Source organism: Xyrauchen texanus, chromosome 26 (assembly GCF_025860055.1).
Source record: "Xyrauchen texanus isolate HMW12.3.18 chromosome 26, RBS_HiC_50CHRs, whole genome shotgun sequence".
NCBI classification, from domain to species: Eukaryota; Metazoa; Chordata; class Actinopteri; order Cypriniformes; family Catostomidae; genus Xyrauchen; species Xyrauchen texanus.
Window position 1 is genome coordinate 13,173,797 of NC_068301.1, and position 19,577 is coordinate 13,193,373.

The 19,577-nt window shown below is 37.8% G+C and overlaps 1 protein-coding gene across 1 annotated transcript in view; it reads right to left on the bottom strand.

Moving 5' to 3' along the window:
• LOC127619479 (uncharacterized) overlaps window positions 1–19,577 on the bottom strand; it is a 46,131-nt gene that overhangs the window by 13,139 nt on the left and 13,415 nt on the right. Inside the window, exons 4-5 of the mRNA XM_052092325.1 lie at window positions 6,957–8,613; window positions 7–54 (exon numbers count right to left, since the gene is read on the bottom strand). Of these exons, the coding sequence (XP_051948285.1) occupies window positions 7–54; window positions 6,957–8,613 (1,705 nt within the window). The remainder of the gene's footprint in view (window positions 1–6; window positions 55–6,956; window positions 8,614–19,577) is intronic.

Below are 19,577 nucleotides of genomic sequence, written 5' to 3' on the forward strand. Positions count from 1 at the left end.
ACTCACCTTTCCAGGCCGTGGATTGAGCTTGCCATGCTCCTTCTCTTTCGTGAGCTATGTAAAGAAAATACAAATATTTAATGAGAGTCTCATAGGTGTGTTTGTTCTACAGTAAATGGTAAAATGCTTAAATTATGCATAAACATTAAGTAGTGTTATCTGTCTGTCTGTGTTTTTGGCACTGAGTAACTGCTATCTAAAGAAAACATAAAAATGATTTTAAATTGCTCAGAGTGAGTTTGAACTAGTGAAATATTACGCTATAATGATAAGATCAGAAAAGAAACCACAGAGCACACAATACGATCAGAAATGTCTTAACATAAACTTTAGCATGGTGACATGAATTTAGAATAATACAATTCCATGTCATTGAAACCTAGAACCCTTGAGCTAAAGTAATGTTTAGCTCATAAGAATATTCATATACTGTACATACACACTGTATAAAAATTCTAAACTAGATAAATTCATTGATCATAAATTAAGTGTAGAATTTCAAAATTAAAATGTTACACTCAAAACGCATTGAAACATAATTTTCTTAGCTGCCTAAATGTCTCCTCTAGTAATAATTGAACCTAATGTTACACTCTAAAATGGGCAGAGTGGAGTAAGCACTGGAATGCAGCAAGAACATACTGAATAGTGCAAGAATGCTGTGGAGGTAATAAAAGATCACATGTTATATCTGCAGGTAAGACAAGCTGTTTTATATGCTCATTCAGGGGAACTATGTACACAAAGGCCGTATACAGTAGATATGTGGTGTCTTTGACATAACGTTAACATCAACGCTAAAAAAATGGAAATCAAGTGGTCAGCTTATCAGGTGCAGTTTTCAAGCATGGCTTTTGATGAGTTTCAATTTATCTTTATACTGATAGCTGACATTTACACTTCACCTAAACAAACCCTTCAGGTTTCTCTGTGTTGGTTTGTGTACACCACTTATTTATGCATGTAGGAGGTGATGAAAAGCCCTTCCCAGATCTTGCTTAGTGCATTGTCTTTATACATGCAACTAGCCATGTATGCCACACAATTTTGATGCCATAAAACTACCCTCATAAAACTTCATACCGATCTGTCAGTTTCCCTGGCAGACACTGTGAAACTATGTTTCTGTAGAAGGGCAGAATATTTCATATATGTATACTGAACATGGGTGTGAGATGCAGTGAATATCAAGAGTAGATCGATCAACTCAATGGAACAATGAATTTGACAAGTTTTTCTATCGCTAGTCTAAAACAGTGAAACTTGCTGATTTCTTCTCAGATATAACTGTGGCTTGTTGACTTTTTGGAAAAGCCTTTTCATGACTGAAAATGCTGGATGCATTGGCTAAATAAATGCATTGGCTATAAACACTTCTTGGGGCTACTGCATGTGCACACAATTTGATTCGAAGTGTTATATCTACCTAGCATCAATTTCTAAACGTTACACGTGGTAGTTTATCAATTTCCCCTGGCAAATGGGTCTTTATAGCCTAGTGGCACTCTGCACTGACATGTGAGTGAAGCATGAATGTGAGAAAATGGTTTTCTCCCTGCCTTCTCCATTTGGCAAATACAAAGTAAGCCATTGCCAATAAAAAGATCAGGGTACACACCCTGAGCAGGACTCGACACATAGACGGATTATGAAAATAATTAGAGAAGAACAACAAAACAGACAGATAACAAACAACATCACATTCCATCTGCCTCTCCTCCTTTCTCTGATGGGAGCTCCAGTTGGACATGTTTTAAAGATGCAATTCCTGGCCTGCCCTGCCCTCAGAATGTGCCAATTCAATTTTTTATTAAGTCCAATGGGTTTTACGATTCTCTTACATCTATGCCAAACACTATTCTACATCTGTGTCAAACACTATCACTAATTAAATAAATAAATCAATATTTTATGTATTAGGCTACTATTTATAACTTTTTTCTATGCATGTATTAATATTATGATGTGATTAACGATTTGATGTTATTTTGATGAAAATGATTAATATATGTTTGTATTATCATTTGCATTTCCTTCAGGACACCAAAAAATTATAATTAAAACAATAAATCAATAAATGTTTTCATCATTGATGAAACCTGAACCATTATTATTTTGGGGCTTTCTCTTTGTTTGAATAATGTGATCTCGTTACATGCATAACAGGAAGCACGATACACTTAATACAACATGACTCTGGCTCATTACTCCTGCTAATGGACTGATGTGTCATCACCAGCTATAACATCTATAATAATAAATACAACAAGAGGTCAGCACATTTTTGAATATTGGATATGAAGGATATAGGTCTCGGCACTGAAATGCTCTAGCCTTAGAATTTGTATAAAAGCAATAAAGAATTAATATAACTCGACATAAAGCTCTATGTCAACAATGAACAATGATGGTATAAATGGACAAAGGTCAAGCTGCGTGTTTATTCTACATGTGATAACGGTTTGAAGCTACTCCCTAGTGACTGACATTTGCCTGACAAACTACTCATTATGATTGAATCATAAAAGTCTTGTCCTTAGTGACATCCCTAGTTACACCCTCAAGGCACAAACTGTCTCTGACTTCTCTGATGCATGAGAAAACCTGTGAGACACGGAGTTTTGGAAATCATTGTATGGATAGTCATTAAATAAGCCTGTTGTGCGGCAGGTTTTTTCTTCTCTATCAGCATAATTAGCAACTGAGAAAAGCCTGGGGTTTTGACTGCATGCATTTTTCTTTTCCCAGTTGAGATCAAGACTTCAAGGTTATGTCTTCCCACAGCAAAAATCTATGAATCAAACCTAAACCAATCAAAAGTTGCCATTAAAATATTTTTGTTGCTTTAGACATGTTGTTTCCTGTAAATATTTGACTTGTAAACCCATTAATACCTGGCACATCATACAGTGAAGACAAGGAGATACATCTGTGTTTTAGAGGACAAGAGAAAATGTGAATATAGCAACAGAATGGACGTAATGTATACAGGTGCATCTCAAAAAATTTGAATATCGTGGATTTTTTTCCCCCATAATTTATTTCAAAAAGTGGAACTTTCATATATTCTAGATTCATTACACATAAAGTGAAATATTTCAAGCCTTTTTTTTTTGTTGTAGTTGTTGTAAACTTGATGATTAAAGCTTATAGATCATGGAATCAAAAATCCAGTTTCTCAAAATATTAGAATAAAGACTTTATAATACAGAAATGTCAACCAAAAGTACGTTAATTTATGCACTCAATACTTGGTCAGGGCTTATTTTGCAAGAATTATTTGCAAATAATTATTGCTCAGTGGTCCAAAGTCCTCTTTTCAGATGAAAGTACATTTTTCATTTAATTTGGAAATCAAGGTCGCAGAGTCTGGAGGAAGAGTGGAGAGGCACATGTAACGGGAGCCAGCTGATAGATAGCAGTGCAGTGATGTAAATCTCACTCTCCTGACCTCAAGAGGCACACTAGCGACTGATGCTAGAGGCTGTAGCCTTTAGCCTCCTTGTTAGCGCACCCGCCTCCCATGCCGGTGCGGAGCGGGGCAAGCAGGGCCGGTTAAAATGGTGCCGTGAACCGGATGGGAGTGACGATTATGGGGGTGAGTGTGTAAACAACAACCCGTCTATTTTAAGAAAATTTACTGAAAATTAGTCTTTCAGAGTGGGTCTAACTACTTGAGCTGCGTGTGTCCTGCCCTCTTCCTGGCTGGTCCGTGAGGCTGTTACTATGGTAACAGAGTTCATGAGGCGATCGTCTCGGTAAGGCGGGGCGCGTGCAGAACGTGAATTTTCAGCGCACGTGAAACTCTCGCGATCTCCGGAGTTATATCCGCCAAAGAAGCAAATTAAATCAGCTATTTGAGAGCATTTTGGCTATCTAAAAAATGATACAGAAGTTGTTGAAGACGGGTATCCAGCATGCAAAACGTGCAGACGAAAAGTGTCAACAAAAGCGGTGAACACGTCTAATATGTTCCAGCACCTGAGGGATCACCATCCAGAGATTCATGCTCAGAAGAAGGTAATAATTTTACAAACTCAGCAAATGTATTGTATTTATTTTACTCACTTTCTCTCAATTATTTTTTTCATATTTTGTTGATTATTATGGCATATTTTTCTAAATGTGTTTGTTAACTCTTGCAATAATAATGACACAAATTATAACAAATGATATTAAAACCTCGCCTTTATAACAATGTGAAACCCCTGTCACTGTTGTACTTAGATTTTACATAGTCTTTTTATTTCTGCTATTCCTCCTTGCAGGATGAGGGCAAAGAAGGTGCCAGTGGCCACCCCCCTGCAACAGAGCAGCCTCTTGACCAGACAGACAGAGCAGGAGCTGAGCTGAAACAACCTCCTTCCAAGAAAACAGCATTGGAAGATCTCCTTGGAGGGACTTTCGATGAACCAGTTGCACAGCACATCAGTCAGATTGATGCAGAAATGTATAAGTACAGAGCTGAAACATCCATTTCCCTTAATAGCTGTCCACTCAAGTGGTGGAAAGAAAATGCTAGGCTATACCCACTGCTATCCAGTATAGCAAAAGCCACACGAGCCACCTCTGTCCCTAGTGAAAGGTTTTTTTTCATCAGCAGGGGACACTGTGAATGTGCAGAGATCTCAGCTACTGCCGGAAAACTTGGATATGCTGATATTTCTTAAAAAAAAAAAACATGTAAAAAAAAAGTTTAAGCTGGGAAAGAGCACAGGCAAAGCCTTAGTTTGTTTATATGAAGATATTTATTTTATTTGTATTATTTATTTGATTCGGGATTTGTTTTAAAATTTTTATTTAGTTTTGTTATTTGACATATAGATATTTCAGTTTCACAAAGAAATGTGCAGCATTTTGTCTGAGTGAGAAATAATAAAAGGACACTTAAATCTAATTTTGTGGAAAAAAAACGTGAGAAAATCGTATCGTGAAACCAGTATCGTGAATCGTATCACATCGCGAGTTGAGTGAATCGTTACATGCCTAATCATGTGAAGTGAACTACTTAGCTTTTGGTAAAGACAAACACTGAACTGAAACTGTAAATCCGATGAGTTGTATATTTTAAGTTTAAAAGAGGAGAGGTTCAGCTTTATATTGTGAATGTGATGCTTCCAAATAGTTTTTCCTACTTGAATAAGATTTCAGTGAGCGTAAAAGTGCTGTGATTATCCAGCTGATCGTTAGATTACTGAATAAAGAAAGAAGGTTCTCATAGCCTGACACCATTTTATTTTAAACATATGGTTTTAGTTAGTTGTTTTTAGTTATTTATTTTCAGTTTATATTTAATTGTATTTGTATTTATTGAAAGGGTATACATACTGTTTTGTTGAAAAGGTACAGTACGTTTTGGTGTCAGAGTGCAGATAGAGAAAATTGCACCTACTTAAATACAAGTACAACCTACTTGTTTTCAACTTCAATATATATGTTAACTGCATGTCCTAACAAATTCCGCAATAAATGGTCTGCACTTATATGGCGCCTTTTTAACCTTAATGGTATTCAAAGCGCTTTACACTGTGACACATTCACCCATTCATACACCAATGGCGGTAGAGCTGCCATGCAAGGTGCTAGTCTGCAATTGGGAGCAACTTGGGGTTCAGTGTCTTGCCCAAGGACACTTTGGCATGTGGAGTCATGTGGGCCGGGATTCGAACCACCAATCCTGCAATTAGTGGCCGACCCGCTCTACCACCTGAGCCACAGCCGCCCCATAAAACTTAAGTTGTGGTATGTTTGTGGAGGGTTTTATTGTTGCATAATAGGTAAATTTGCAGATAATAGATTTTATCAGACAATAATTGTACCATCAGAAATTCACATTGTGACATCCCTAGCAGTGCCACAAGCTGATTGCCTCCATGCCACCATATTGATGCAGTAATTCATCAAGATTACAACAAAAAAGGCTTTAAATATTTAACTTTATGTGTAATGAATTTAGAATATAGGAAAGTTCCACTTTTTGAAATAAATTACTGAAAAAACACTTTTCCTCAATATTATTTTTTTTTTAAGATGCACCTGTACTCCCCCCAATTTCTATTGAAAACTCTTCTCACTCAGGTGTCATTACACTCCTCCTAACCTTTCATTCACAGAGGTTTAGGGCAGAAGTCCATGATATACAATTCTTTGAAAGTCTATATTTCTGCAGTTTGGTGAATTTCAAGATTTTATACAGGTGTGTTGGAACTACTGTAAATAGCAGGGTCTGAATAAACATCTACAAGACCTCCAGAACATCAAGTCCTGCACCTACCTCATATGAGTAGTTTATTTTCTTTTCTTTTTTCTTTAGAAAAGCGCATTAGACATTTTGAGGTCTGAAACACATGTTATATTACACAACATTTGGTCTACTGTAAGTGGCTTTATATCAGGTTAAACTAAGAGGCTGACTAGCACCCGAGAGGAACAGAATGGAAAAACCCTTTCACTGAATCCATGCCCCAATTTTTAGAGTGATACACTTTAACATGACACTATGCTTTGTTCTTTTTTCTCAACAACTGAAAATTCATTACTCATAGTTAGCAAATTCTTGCATTGCCCAAGTCATTAAGTTTGTTTACATGTACACCCATAAATCAAAACATAATCAGGCATGCACTCAACACTTGCAAACATTGGATGAATCAGTAACAATGCGGGTAGAAGTGTTTACATGCAACTTGAAATCGGGGTAATGGACAAAAATCTACCCGTGTCGATCAGATTTTGCTTAAACATTTATGACCTAACTCTGATGAAGTGAAACTTTTTAAAGCATTTGCAATATGATCACACACGTTGTTGGCTTATTAAGAACAATCGGTGTAACACTGTACATGCGAGTGCACTCGGTTATGTACTTAAAGATATCAACAATGCCAACAATCTATGTCTGTTATAGTCATATCTACTACGGATCCATCAGTATTGTGACATAAAGCAATACTCACATATGCATCAGGGAAGGCTCTGTACTTAAGAGCTACATTTTGCTCTGGCTCCTGCTTTTGATTCATTTGGAAGGGTTTGGTATCGTTCATTAGGAAACCTACATCAACACTACTGCTTCGTTGAAGACCTGGAGGTTGAGAGTTCTTGAGGAGAGATTCAGAGGACATAAAGCGATAAAGTTCCAGTGAGGGTTTGTGGTTGAAGCTGGAGGTCTCTGTTCCAGAGTTTTGTTGCATTGAGGGAGGCATGCTTTTTCGAGATGTTTCAGCAATCCCACTCAGAGAACTCGATGGAGATGTGAGGTATGAGAAGCGCTCGAAACGGGGCCCAAGAAGAGCATCTGTTCCTTTGGGGGCTGAGCTGATACGGTCATAGCTGTTGCCAATATCAGGGAGAGAGGTTGCACGGAAAATGGAGCGATTTGAGGTCTTGCCATTCTCGGTTGGCTGGAAGAGGAGGCTGTTTTCCAGGCGAGATGGGCTGAGAAGTCCACCTCCATTGACAAGCCCTGTTGTAGATCCCTCTTCAGTGCTCGGGTCATTGAGGGAGCTCCTGCGCATGACAATGCTACTCAGGGCCGAAGCTCGCAGGGGCAAGGTAAGCCCACGACTCGGACTGTCTCCAGACTGCTGCTCTTTCATCATGGTCAAAGGAGAGCGCATGTCCTTGGGGGAACTCCAGTTGAGACCGATGTCTGGAGGCAAATTGGATACTCCATTCAAGATCTTCTTTGGCTCAGTAATTGCGGACACTGGAGTTGGGGATGAGATTGGCGTATCCTCTTCGATAGGTGGCAGTGAAGAGAAGGGCGTATTGGATGGGGTGCGTTGAACCCTTTGCCGGATCGGTCGATCCATACTCTTGAGTGTGTCAACAAGGCTATCAATTTCAGAAAGAGAGGAGGTAGAAGGTGTGTCAGGGGTATCGGGAGAGGAAGGCAGCTCTACCCGTGTCGCTAGGTACACTCCTGTGAAAGACTCATCTGTCTCATTGATGATCAAGCTGGTATCTAAACTTGCCTGTGAGTCAAAGCTTTCTTTTCTAATCTGCTCTCTCTCTCCCTCTCTCACTCTGGCAGGTGTACTATGCTCCACCCCGCTCCTCCCACTGCTATTACTCTCACTGCTTATTTGAACTTCGCTCTCTCTGACTTTCCAGCTACTGTTGCCAAGGCTACCAGCAGTCTCTGAGAAGAAAGCAGTGGGCTGGGTTTCCAGTGTCCCGGGAGAGTGAAAATGAGAAGTGTAGACTGTTGTTTCATAGCTTGGGGACAGTTGAGAGGAATGCAGGTATGTTCTGTCCGTGAGTTTATAGTCTGAACTCTCTAAGAAGCTGGATTTCTTTTCTTCAGAGCTAGAATGAAGACTATTCCACCTCCGTCGAAGCTCAGGGCTGGCTTTGGTTTGCTCTGACTGATCTCTTAACCCAAAGCTGTCCAATGGACTTTCATAGTTCCCTGAGCTTCCGTTATTCTCGGTCCTGACCATGGACACTTTGCGGACCATCATGACATCTTCTCTATTCTCCCCAGTAGATGATGGTCGATTGAGGGTCGTGCTTAGCACAGCAACAGCAGAGTTCATGTCTATGTCTGATTCTGTCTCAGTTTCTGACTCCTCAATCACTGTACTGAGAACAGTTGATGCATGAAGGAATCTAGATCATAGGATAAATGTGAAAGAGAGAAAAGAACAGAGAAAGAACATTAATGTGTTAAGCATTTTTATAACAATGCCTGACACACAAATTAAAATGTTCAGTGTTTTCAGTAAATTCAAACAAAGTATTAGCTGTTGTGAAAAGGTTTGTGCAACAAGACACCTATAATTCACCTGAGGCCCATGACAAGTAATAAATCATAGACCCCAATTCCTGTATGACCCACATTACATGCTAGAGCTGGAGCTGGAGTCTGTTACAATTGCCTGAATAAGGACATTTAGATATAGACTAGTACATGGATCATTCAAAAAACAAAACAAACATTACATCCAGTATAATTGCACATATAAGCAGGGTAGAGGACAGATCAAGCTGTGAAAGCAAGGTGTAAAGGTCTCTTTCTACTGTGGGGCTTTATTGCAAGGTGAGTTTTTGGTTAAATTACATTATAAAAATAGCTCTTCAAAATGATCACAGCCTTAAAATAAGGTGTAATCCCCCATAACAAAACTAAAACAGTGAGTGGGAATTCAGTATTTTTACAACATGAAAAGATACTAATGGAACAGACAAAAGTTGCATAATGACTTTGCAGCATTTTGATTGCCAATAATGATGTATCATTAGTAACCGTAAATATGGTAATAAAGGTGTAAAAGACTTGTTGCCTCTGTTGGCTGGGTGTTTCATTGAGCCTACAGAGCAAGTGGGATTCGTGGTGTTGTTTTTAACATCTTTGCCAACATTATGTTTAAGAATGTATTTTATTCCCACATTAAAATGTTTGCGCCACAAAAAATACAAAATAATTTACATTTAGCACAATTCCACAAAGCTAGGTCTTTTCCATCACCAATACTTTTTTTCTCAGTATTTGTCTGTGTTATAGGGTAAATTATGGACAGATTTGGGATTATGGTGGCAATGGGTTCGAACTGAGGGGGGCTGAGGTGATCCCAGAACCTCCACAAGAGTTAAGGGACCCCCCATACAAATTTTAACTTTGGGGGTCTCCTGGTGTTTCTTCAAAACTAGTTTACTAGAAACATAAAACTAGATTTCTCCCCCAAATGATTGAGGTGACACAACTCGACATTGTCTATTATCTGGAAATTCTGACAGAACTGATGGTAACTGAAGTGTGACACTCACTGGCAGAGTCCTCATTTTCACCTCACAATAATGTTAAGATATAATTTTTGATAATGATTGTTGGAACACCTTAATTAATAACATTAAACAATCTTTTATCAGAGAACTAAACCGTCTCTTGAGGTCACCTAATATGCATGCAGATAATATGCACGTAGTTATGCCGGTATCTATCTAACACTAACACAGTGTTAGCTCACTAATCAAACAGTTGTAAAGTCATTATATGGATGCTATGTGGAGAAATATCTTTGTCCATGCTGTGCCCATAAGCGGCCTTCCCTGAATATCTTTAAATATGCAAGCAATGCTGATAAATGTTAATGTGTGAATATGAGCAAAGTCTTACTTATAACTCTACCATACACGTTGCATCTCATCCATGGTGACCATCGTTTAAAAATTATAGTATATTATTGAGCCAAGCATCTTAGGTCTTGTCTTACAACTCAACAAAACATTGACATTACTAATTTTAATCAATATATCGAATTTCTGAGAATTTTTGGTAGTGATTCTCATAGTGATTCTTGAGATTGTGTTTGTGACATAAATATTCAGTTAAAATGGGGTAGACAGTCTTGTGCTTTCGCAGCTACCAGCATTTTTTCTGCAGCCCCGATCTCTTTTTTTAACCATGATACCGACATCTTTCCCCACAGTTTCATGTTATTAATATACAGTCAAGTCCATAAATATTGGGACATCGACACAATTCTAATCTTTTTGGCCCTATACACCACCACAATGGATTTGAAATGAAACGAACAAGATGTGCTTTAACTGCAGACTTTCAGCTTTAACTTGAGGGTATTTACATCCAAATCAGGTGAACAGTGTAGGAATTACAACAGTTTGTATATGTGCCTCCCACTTTTTAAGGGACCAAAAGTAATGGGACAATTGGCTGCTCAGCTGTTCCATGGCCAGGTGTGTGTTATTCCCTCATTATCCCATTTACAAGGAGCAGATAAAAGGTCCAGAGTTTATTTCAAGTGTGCTATTTGCATTTGGAATCTGTTGCTGTCAACTCTCAATATGAGATCCAAAGAGCTGTCACTATCAGTGAAGCAAGCCATCATTAGGCTGAAAAATCAAAACAAACCCATCAGAGAGATAGCAAAAACATTAGGTGTGGCCAAATCAACTGTTTGGAACATTCTTAAAAAGAAAGAACGCACCGGTGAGCTCAGCAACACCAAAAGACCTGGAAGACCACGGAAAACAACTGTGGTGGATGACCGAAGAATTCTTTCCCTGGTGAAGAAAACACCCTTCACAACAGCTGGCCAGATGAAGAACACTCTCCAGGAGGTAGGTGTATGTGTGTCAAAATCAACAATCAAGAGAAGACTTCACCAGAGTGAATACAGAGGGTTCACCACAAGATATAAACCATTGGTGAGCCTCAAAAACCGGAAGGCCAGATTAGAGTTTGCCAAACAACATCTAAAAAAGTCTTCACAGTTCTGGAACAACATCCTATGGACAGGTGAGACAAAGATCAACTTGTACCAGAGTGATGGGAAGAGAAGAGTATGGAGAAGGAAAGGAACTGCTCATGATCCAAAGCATACCACCTCATCAGTGAAGCATGGTGGTGGTAGAGTCATGGCGTGGGCATCTATGGCTGCCAATGGAACTGGTTCTCTTGTATTTATTGATGATGTGACTGCTGACAAAAGCAGCAGGATGAATTCTGCTCATATTCAGCCAAATGCTTCAGAACTCATTGGACGGCGCTTCACAGTACAGATGGACTATGACCCGAAGCATACTGCGAAAGCAACCAAAGAGTTTTTTAAGGGAAAGAAGTGGAATGTTATGCAATGGCCAAGTCAATCAACTGACCTGAATCCGATTGAGCATGCATTTCACTTGCTGAAGACAAAACTGAAGGGAAAATGCCCCAAGAACAAGCAGGAACTGAAGACAGTTGCAGTAGAGGCCTGGCAGTGCATCACCAGGGATGAAACCCAGCGTCTGGTGATGTCTATGCGTTCCAGACTTCAGGCTGTAATTGACTGCAAAGGATTTGCAACCAAGTATTAAAAAGTGAAAGTTTGATTTATGATTGTTAATCTGTCCCATTACTTTTGGTCCCTTAAAAAGTGGGAGGCACTTCAAATTAAAGCTGAAAGTCTGCGGTTAAAGCACATCTTGTTCGTTTCATTTCAAATCCATTGTGGTGGTGTATAGAGCCAAAAAGATTAGAATTGTGTCGATGTCCCAATATTTATGGACCTGACTGTATTAGATTTGTTGAGTGCCGATGCAGTGACATGGTCTGAGATGTGGTGTATTTAATGAATGTAGTACAGAGACAACATAGCGAGTCATTGTTAGTTAAGTTTTAATTTGGTAAGTTAAACATTATCTGAAATGGAGCAGCCCTGGGTTGAGATTAACACACATTCCACACACAATCGTTTTGAAACAGACTAAAATAATATAAACTGAACACTCACTCATTCCACACACTAGCAAATATACACACACATGCCGTAGGCAAGAATGGACATGTGATATGAATATAGTATCCTCTTAATTTAACACCTTAAGAATAATGGATATTAAAGAAACAATAACAACTCTAAAATTACATCTCCTTTGAATAATTAAGTATTGTTTACCAGTGGTTTTTGAGACCACTATATAAGCAGTAAAAACAAAAATGTTAAGCAAATTAGATAGATTGAAATAAATTACGTGAGAGAAAGGTTCACTTCATATCAGCTAATTCTGAAAATCGAGAAAGTAATTTCTGGGTACATCATGTTTATTTTTCAGCTTGCCCTGAGACATTTTAAGGGAAAGCTAGTCATTCTGTAGCATATAAATGATGCCCCCTAGTGGCAAAATCGGGCTTTACATTTCATCTCTTTTTCTCGAATTTTAGAAGAGCTCAGTAAAGCTGCAAACCAAAGAAATTCTTCAAAATGTGCACTCACCAGCTCTTGTTGCTATTGTCCCACAAAAAGCAGTTGTTTAGAACATTTTGTGCCAACATATTAGTTCTAGTTATTTTGTCCATTGTCTGAGAATTATTATGGTTCATGTCTTAGGTGGTGGTGGTGGCCAAGCTCTTTTCAGTGGTAGCTTCAGTTTTCTGAATGTGTTCCACCACACAGGATCAACTGAAGAGATACATATTTGTAAAATATATAAAAAACACTGTTTTGCCTAAATAGTGTAGCCTATTGTATGTGCGTTAATTGAAGCTGTGCGTCAATGCTAACTTCTACAACATCTCCATTACTTCTCTCACTGCCTTTGGTCTTCCTTTGGACATTTTAGAAATCAGGATACAGCAGTTCATGCTTTAGAATTTTTGTGTGGTAAGCCAGTTCAGGTGCTGTGTGATACACCCAGAGAGGTCTGTAATTGTCTTTGTCAGTAAAGGTGTAGTTTGGAGTTTGTATTTCCTGCAACAGAAATGCCACCTAATTGCTGGGACTGTTCAGCTAATTTTGTAACGTTCACCTGCATTCACATGTCAGTTTCCTGTCAGTCACAGGCTTGACCATGTGGGGAGTGCCAAGTTAACTGAAACCTTTACACTGCTGAAGGGTGTGTGTTTGTCACAACCATTAATTAATTAAATATTCCAACCATCTCCACTTTTTTCAAAAGTTGGCTCGATCACAATTTTTAGTTCATAGTTAATTTCAAATGGTCCTGCTGTATGACAAATACATTTTTATAAAATAGCAAATATTCTAAATAAGGTCTCATTTTTAAGGTAAATAAGCAGCATGAGTTACAATTATAAAAATAATGAGCAAAATGCTGCTTAAAATATTTTTAGATGGAGTTTAGCATGTCAAAATGCAGGACATATGAAGTTACCAAAAGTTTTTCATATCAACTATCAACATAAATGTAATATACTGTATTAACATATAACTACTAAGTCTCATTCTTGATAGCTTAATGTTCTAACTGTTGGGCTAACTTCAGCTTTTCAAAACAGGCTTAACATCGCAACTTCCTTAAAAATGTCTAAACAAACTAGTAGAAATGTAATATTAAATAATGTCAAAGTGTTTCATGGGCAGAGATTCTCCATCATAGCATGTGGTAATTTACATTTTTAGTAACATATCTGCACATGCAAAGCAAAGGTTAATAGCACATGTTTAAAGTTCCAGACACACACTGCACATTCTGGTCATAACAGATACTACTGGAAGACTGACAGCACTAACAATGGGGGTGGAGCTCTGAATATGCAAATAAGAATAATGTAATCAGGGCTATGTTTTGTCTTCTGCAACCATGTGTCTGTCACCTGCATAACTGAAATCATTCTAAACATCCACTTTAACTCCATTACATCCACTACATATGCATTGTTTAGAGATACATGATCGGAATGTGCAAATTATTTGCATTTACACACATTCCAGCTGTTGTCACTGCCTGTAATCTGTTTTGCAACATGCAAAACACTTAACTTTAAAAATGTTGGACATTTATGAACATGACAGGTTTTATGAGAGTACTTGACAAAGTGTCTGAATGATTGGCTTTGGTCCCTGTCATTCATTACCTTCCACAGCAACTTACAGTATTTCAGAGAAACAGATAGAGATGAGAGAGAAATAAAAAAAATAAAAAATTCTGTCAATTTACCCTCGTGTTGTTCTAATAATGAATATATATAAAAAAATATTTTGAATATCACAGCCCATATTTTAAATACAATGTCAGACAGTAGTGCCTCACTTTAAAGTTTAAAAAATTACCCAAAAGTATCATAAAAGTAGTATCATAGTCAAAGTCTCCTGAAGGCATGCATAGATATGTTTTGGTAAGAAACTACCCAAAAGTTATAGCATTTTTCAGTATATTGACATCCGTTGTACGTTCATGAGCGTTATTAGAGAAGGTTGTTCACAGTCACTCATGGAATTCAGGAACATGCAACAAATGTCAAGATGTTCAAAATCTGAAAAATCACTAAATATCGTATGCCTTCGGAAGACTTCGAACATGGCACACATATTACTACATTTATGATACTTTTGGGTATTCTTAAGCCTTAAATTGATGTGAAATCATTGACGTTTCTAATGATTATTAGAACAATTAATCAACTATCTGGGGTGATTATTCCAACGATTAGCTCTTAAAGGGATAGTTCACCCAATTTATTTGCCCTTATGCCATTTGAGATGTGTATGACTTTCTTCTGCAAAACACTTTTGAAGATTTGCAGAAAAAGATCCACGCTCAGCAGGTCCTTAGTATGGGAGAGGATAGTGATTAGATATTTGTAGGTCCAAACACAGATAGTCAGCATAAGAGTAATCCATCCTGACAGTAATGTCTTCTAAAGTGAATCGATCACTTTGTGTGCAAAAAAGAACAATATTTAAGCACTTTTTAACTATAAAAGATCGCTTCCAGTCAGGCGTTGATGAAGGGACGAATTTACCCGAGTGCTCCCGTGATGCAAGCTTGAACTCATGCGAGACATGCGACACACAACCATTGAGTCAAAGGAATGTGTCAACGCACTTGCATCACTGGCCATTTTTACCCGAGTGCTCCTTTCACCAATGCCTGACTGGAAGTGATCTTTTAAGCGATAATAATAATAGTCTAATAATAATTTAATTCATTAATGGGAAAATTAGATCATCAAAGGCATCAGCTATTGGCGATCACTCTGACCATCGTTGATCCCCGAGATCATCGTCTGTCGGCAAAACCCTTATGTGCATTTCTCTCTATAAACAAAATGTTCAGGCATTCTCCTTGCTGGTTTTTCTGACACATTCAGAATAATTACAGCTTTTGCCAGTGTAGCTGTGGATTGCCTCATGCGTGCGCTTGTAAAATGTCTATTTTAAAGGCTCATTATTATGGTTTATTATTACTCTGCAATTTAGAACAGTGTTAGCAATGTTACTTATAACATACTTTCTCAGCCCTGGAACTCAAACCGTTTTCTGATGCCCCCCCAAAATATATATATTTAAGGCTTAAATTAACGCCAACTAGTCGACTAGGAAAATCTTTGGTAGCCCTACTTGTTTTACACTTAAAATTGTCTAGAAATCCTTACAACAAGATAAATTAACTTGAGAAGCAACATATAAGATATTTAGACATGTTTTAAGAGAATGTATCTTAAATATAAGTGTATTTTTCACTTCGTTATACTACTGTGAGTGCAGTAAAGACAAAATATCCATTAGATATATTCTCTAATGTATGAAACAAATCAAAAACATATTTTGTTGCAGTGTATAATGGGGCGAAGACAACCTCTCTCCCATTTTTGTTCACTTCAATCCATCTTAAACTCACAAAAAAACTTTTTTATTAATAAACTATTATAAATAAAGCTGCATATTGCCAATTTTCTCCATGATAAGAAATGCACAGTGACAAATATTATGATTCAATAAGTCGTGAGCATCATAATCTAGCTGCATTTAGTGTGCACGCTCGAGGGATGAGCATCCCCGTGACAGAGTGTGCATCAGCCGGATGCAGTTTCAATCTCTCCTCCTTATATCATGACATTCACGCAACTCATAGAAGAGGCGCTGACCGCACAGAGAAATGACCGTTTCGGAGATTGTAATTATGTTAAGTCAGAAAAGACTTAATATAATTCATTAAGAACTAATTTTTGCATTTTATAATAAACATACTCCCACCTGTTTGTTCACTTGATTTTGCTCCAACTTTATTTCACAAAAACATCTTCAAAAAAAAAATCTTCTTAGAGCAGGCTATCGAGAATTAACTGACGATAAGATAAACACAGCAACACATTAGCTATTATTCAATACATCCCGAGCCATCACAACTAAAGCTGCGCCAAACACGCAAGAGAAGCCCAGTGTGTCCGCATGTGAGAGAGTGGATCTGTGGGAGTTTCACTCCATCTCTCACTCAAGTTACTCATAAGCGGCTCTGACCTCAAAGAGAAATGCCAGTTTCAGAGTTTGTGATTATTCAGATCACCTGATTCCTAATTATTCGAACTTGAATAAAGTATGCATTACAGATTAAATGAAATAACATTACAAATAAATATACATTTGATTTAAATTTGTTTTTCACCAAACCTTATCGTATGCTTTCATGACAATCATGAGTCTCATGGAATAATTTATTAGACTTCCGAATTATACTTATGCAGTAAAAAAATTTTGTCAACTTAAACTGCCATTGCATGACATCACTGAGCACAATTTTTTTCACAATTTCTCCCTTTGTGTAAAGAGAAAATGAAAAAAGTCCTACAGGGTTATAATGACACAGGGGTAAGTAAAGAATGACTGAATTTAAATTTTTGGGTGAACTATCCCTTTAACTACATAATAGACAGCAAAGCCGGATTTACCACCGGGCAGATTGGGCTGATGCCCGGCGCCTGCGGTGATGCTAGCGAAGAGAAGTTTAGCACAACATCCAGCCTTGCTATTTCAGATGAACCTGAGCATCAGCACAACAAGACAGAGAACCACAGCCCAGCTGGAGTGACAGACACCTGTTCAAGTGCCCCCCCCACCACCACACTCTGACTACGCTTGAGACCGAAACCGAAGCAGGCACTTCGGAAGCCGCTCAAGGTGGTAGATACCCGGCGGTGACGGGTAGGTTAACGTACATTACCAGTTTGACAGCCTCAAAATGTAGGTCTATCTATTACTTTGTCCCCTTATTAAAAACCCTGATTATTATAGATGCCCGGAGCGGCGCCGAAGCCTTCCGAATCTGCGTGCACCGACCTACCTAAATAAATATTTTTTCTGATTTAGCTAGCACCCGCATTTCACCACCCCTCTGTCCCCGTATGATAAGTTGCTTTTTAAATCATGTAACGTTGTTGTATTAATGTTGACTGTTCATTTTTATGACCAGATATGCGGTCTAGGCTTATCAATGCATAATATGTGGGAGTCATTCTCTAGTTCAGGGTACTTTCACAAAATATTTCACATAATATTTTAAAAGTAGCCTATATCTTTGGTCTTTTTCCATCAGTTCACTGCAGGGAAGTCTCGCTTTGTTGTTTTATACATAACACAACATAAAAGGCTGTAGTTTCATAGATTTGAATCTGCTTTATTGCAAAAAATTCTGTTGATTTTGTTCTGTGTTTTCATTTTGTCTTTTGTTTTATAGATATTTATAGATCTCCTTTGCTGTCACAGTTAACATCACAAGAAATGGAGTTAGAGAAAGTGGTTTTGTTTTAAACTAAAGAAAAACCCACAGCTTCCTTTTACTGTTTCTAAAAATGAAGATGCTGTGTGAGTTTGGGCCACTAGTTCTGATTTAGCCTCCAAGATTTTGTGCCCAGGGGCCTCTGCTTTCTAAATCCATGCCTGATAGACAGTGTCAGGTCTATCAGGTTGCATTTACACAAGGCCTAATGCACAGATCTAATATTTTGAGACAATCTTTTTTCTCCACTGCCTGTTCACATTCACCAAAGACAGGTGGCCAAAAGTTTGGAATAATATACAGATTTTGCTGTTTAGGAAGGAAATTGGTACTTAAATTCAACAAAGTGGCATTCAACTGATCACAAAGTTTAGTCAGGACATTACTGATTTTAAAAACTGCACAATCACTATTTGAAAAAAATATTTTTTTTATCAAATCTAGACAGGCCCCATTTCCAGCAGCCATTAATCCAGCACCTTATCCTTGAGTAATCATGTAAATTGCAAATTTAGTACTAGAAAATCACTTTATATCTATATCAAACACAGTTGAAAGCTATTTGGTTCGTTAAATGAAGCTTAACATTGTCTTAGTGTTTGTTTTTGAGTTGCCACAGTATGCAATAGATTGGCATGTCTTAAGGTCAATATTAGGTCAAACATGGCAAAAAAGAAACTGCTTTCTCTAGAAATTTGTCAGTCAATAATTTTTTTGAGGAATGAAGGCTGTACAATGCTTGAAATTGCCAAAAAACTTAAGATTTCATACAAAGGTGTACACTACAGTCTTCAAAGTCAAAGGACAACTGGCTCAGAAAGAGATGTGGAAGGCCAGATGTAGAACTAAACAAGAGGATAAGTACATCAGAGTTTGAGAAATATTCAATGAATTCTACCCGCTCAACGCCAGTTTCATGTACAACAGTAAAGAGAAGACTCTTATGGGAAGAATTGCAAAGAAAGATCCACTTTTGAAACAGAAAAACAAAAAGAAAAGATTAGTGTGGCCAAAGAAACACAGACATTGGACAACAGATAATTGGAAAAGAGTGTTAAGGATCTTAACCAATTGAGGGGTTATGATTCCATATGAGCAAAATCTGTACATTATTCCAAACATTTGGCCACCAGTGCAAATGACTGTGTTTACATTAAAATCTTACCAAGATGGGCATCTAGACCTAGACATTGTACCACTTACATGCACAGCCACATTACTCCATGGTGCAAACTCTTCTCACAGAGTACATACGTGCAATTGATAAAACCCATTTCTGTCTTGTTTTTATTATTATTCAGTGGAACACCACTGAAATAAACAAAACTGTACAGAAGAAAGTGAACTGAACTGAATTAAATGTAACCGAATACAATTTCTGAATCCCCACTATGAGACTACCAAGAATTCTCTCTGAGTGGAAAACATATTTAACTTGGGCAAATTAGTTCATTAAGATTTGCAATTCCATCAGTCAGATTTCTGGTGGCTGGAAGCATTCAAGCTCATCTCAGCTGTTTTTGGTGTAGGCCTTCATTAATGAGGACTATTTAAAAACTGTGTATCATCAAGTACTGTATGAGTCAATAGCATACTTTGAACCAAGGCTCTAC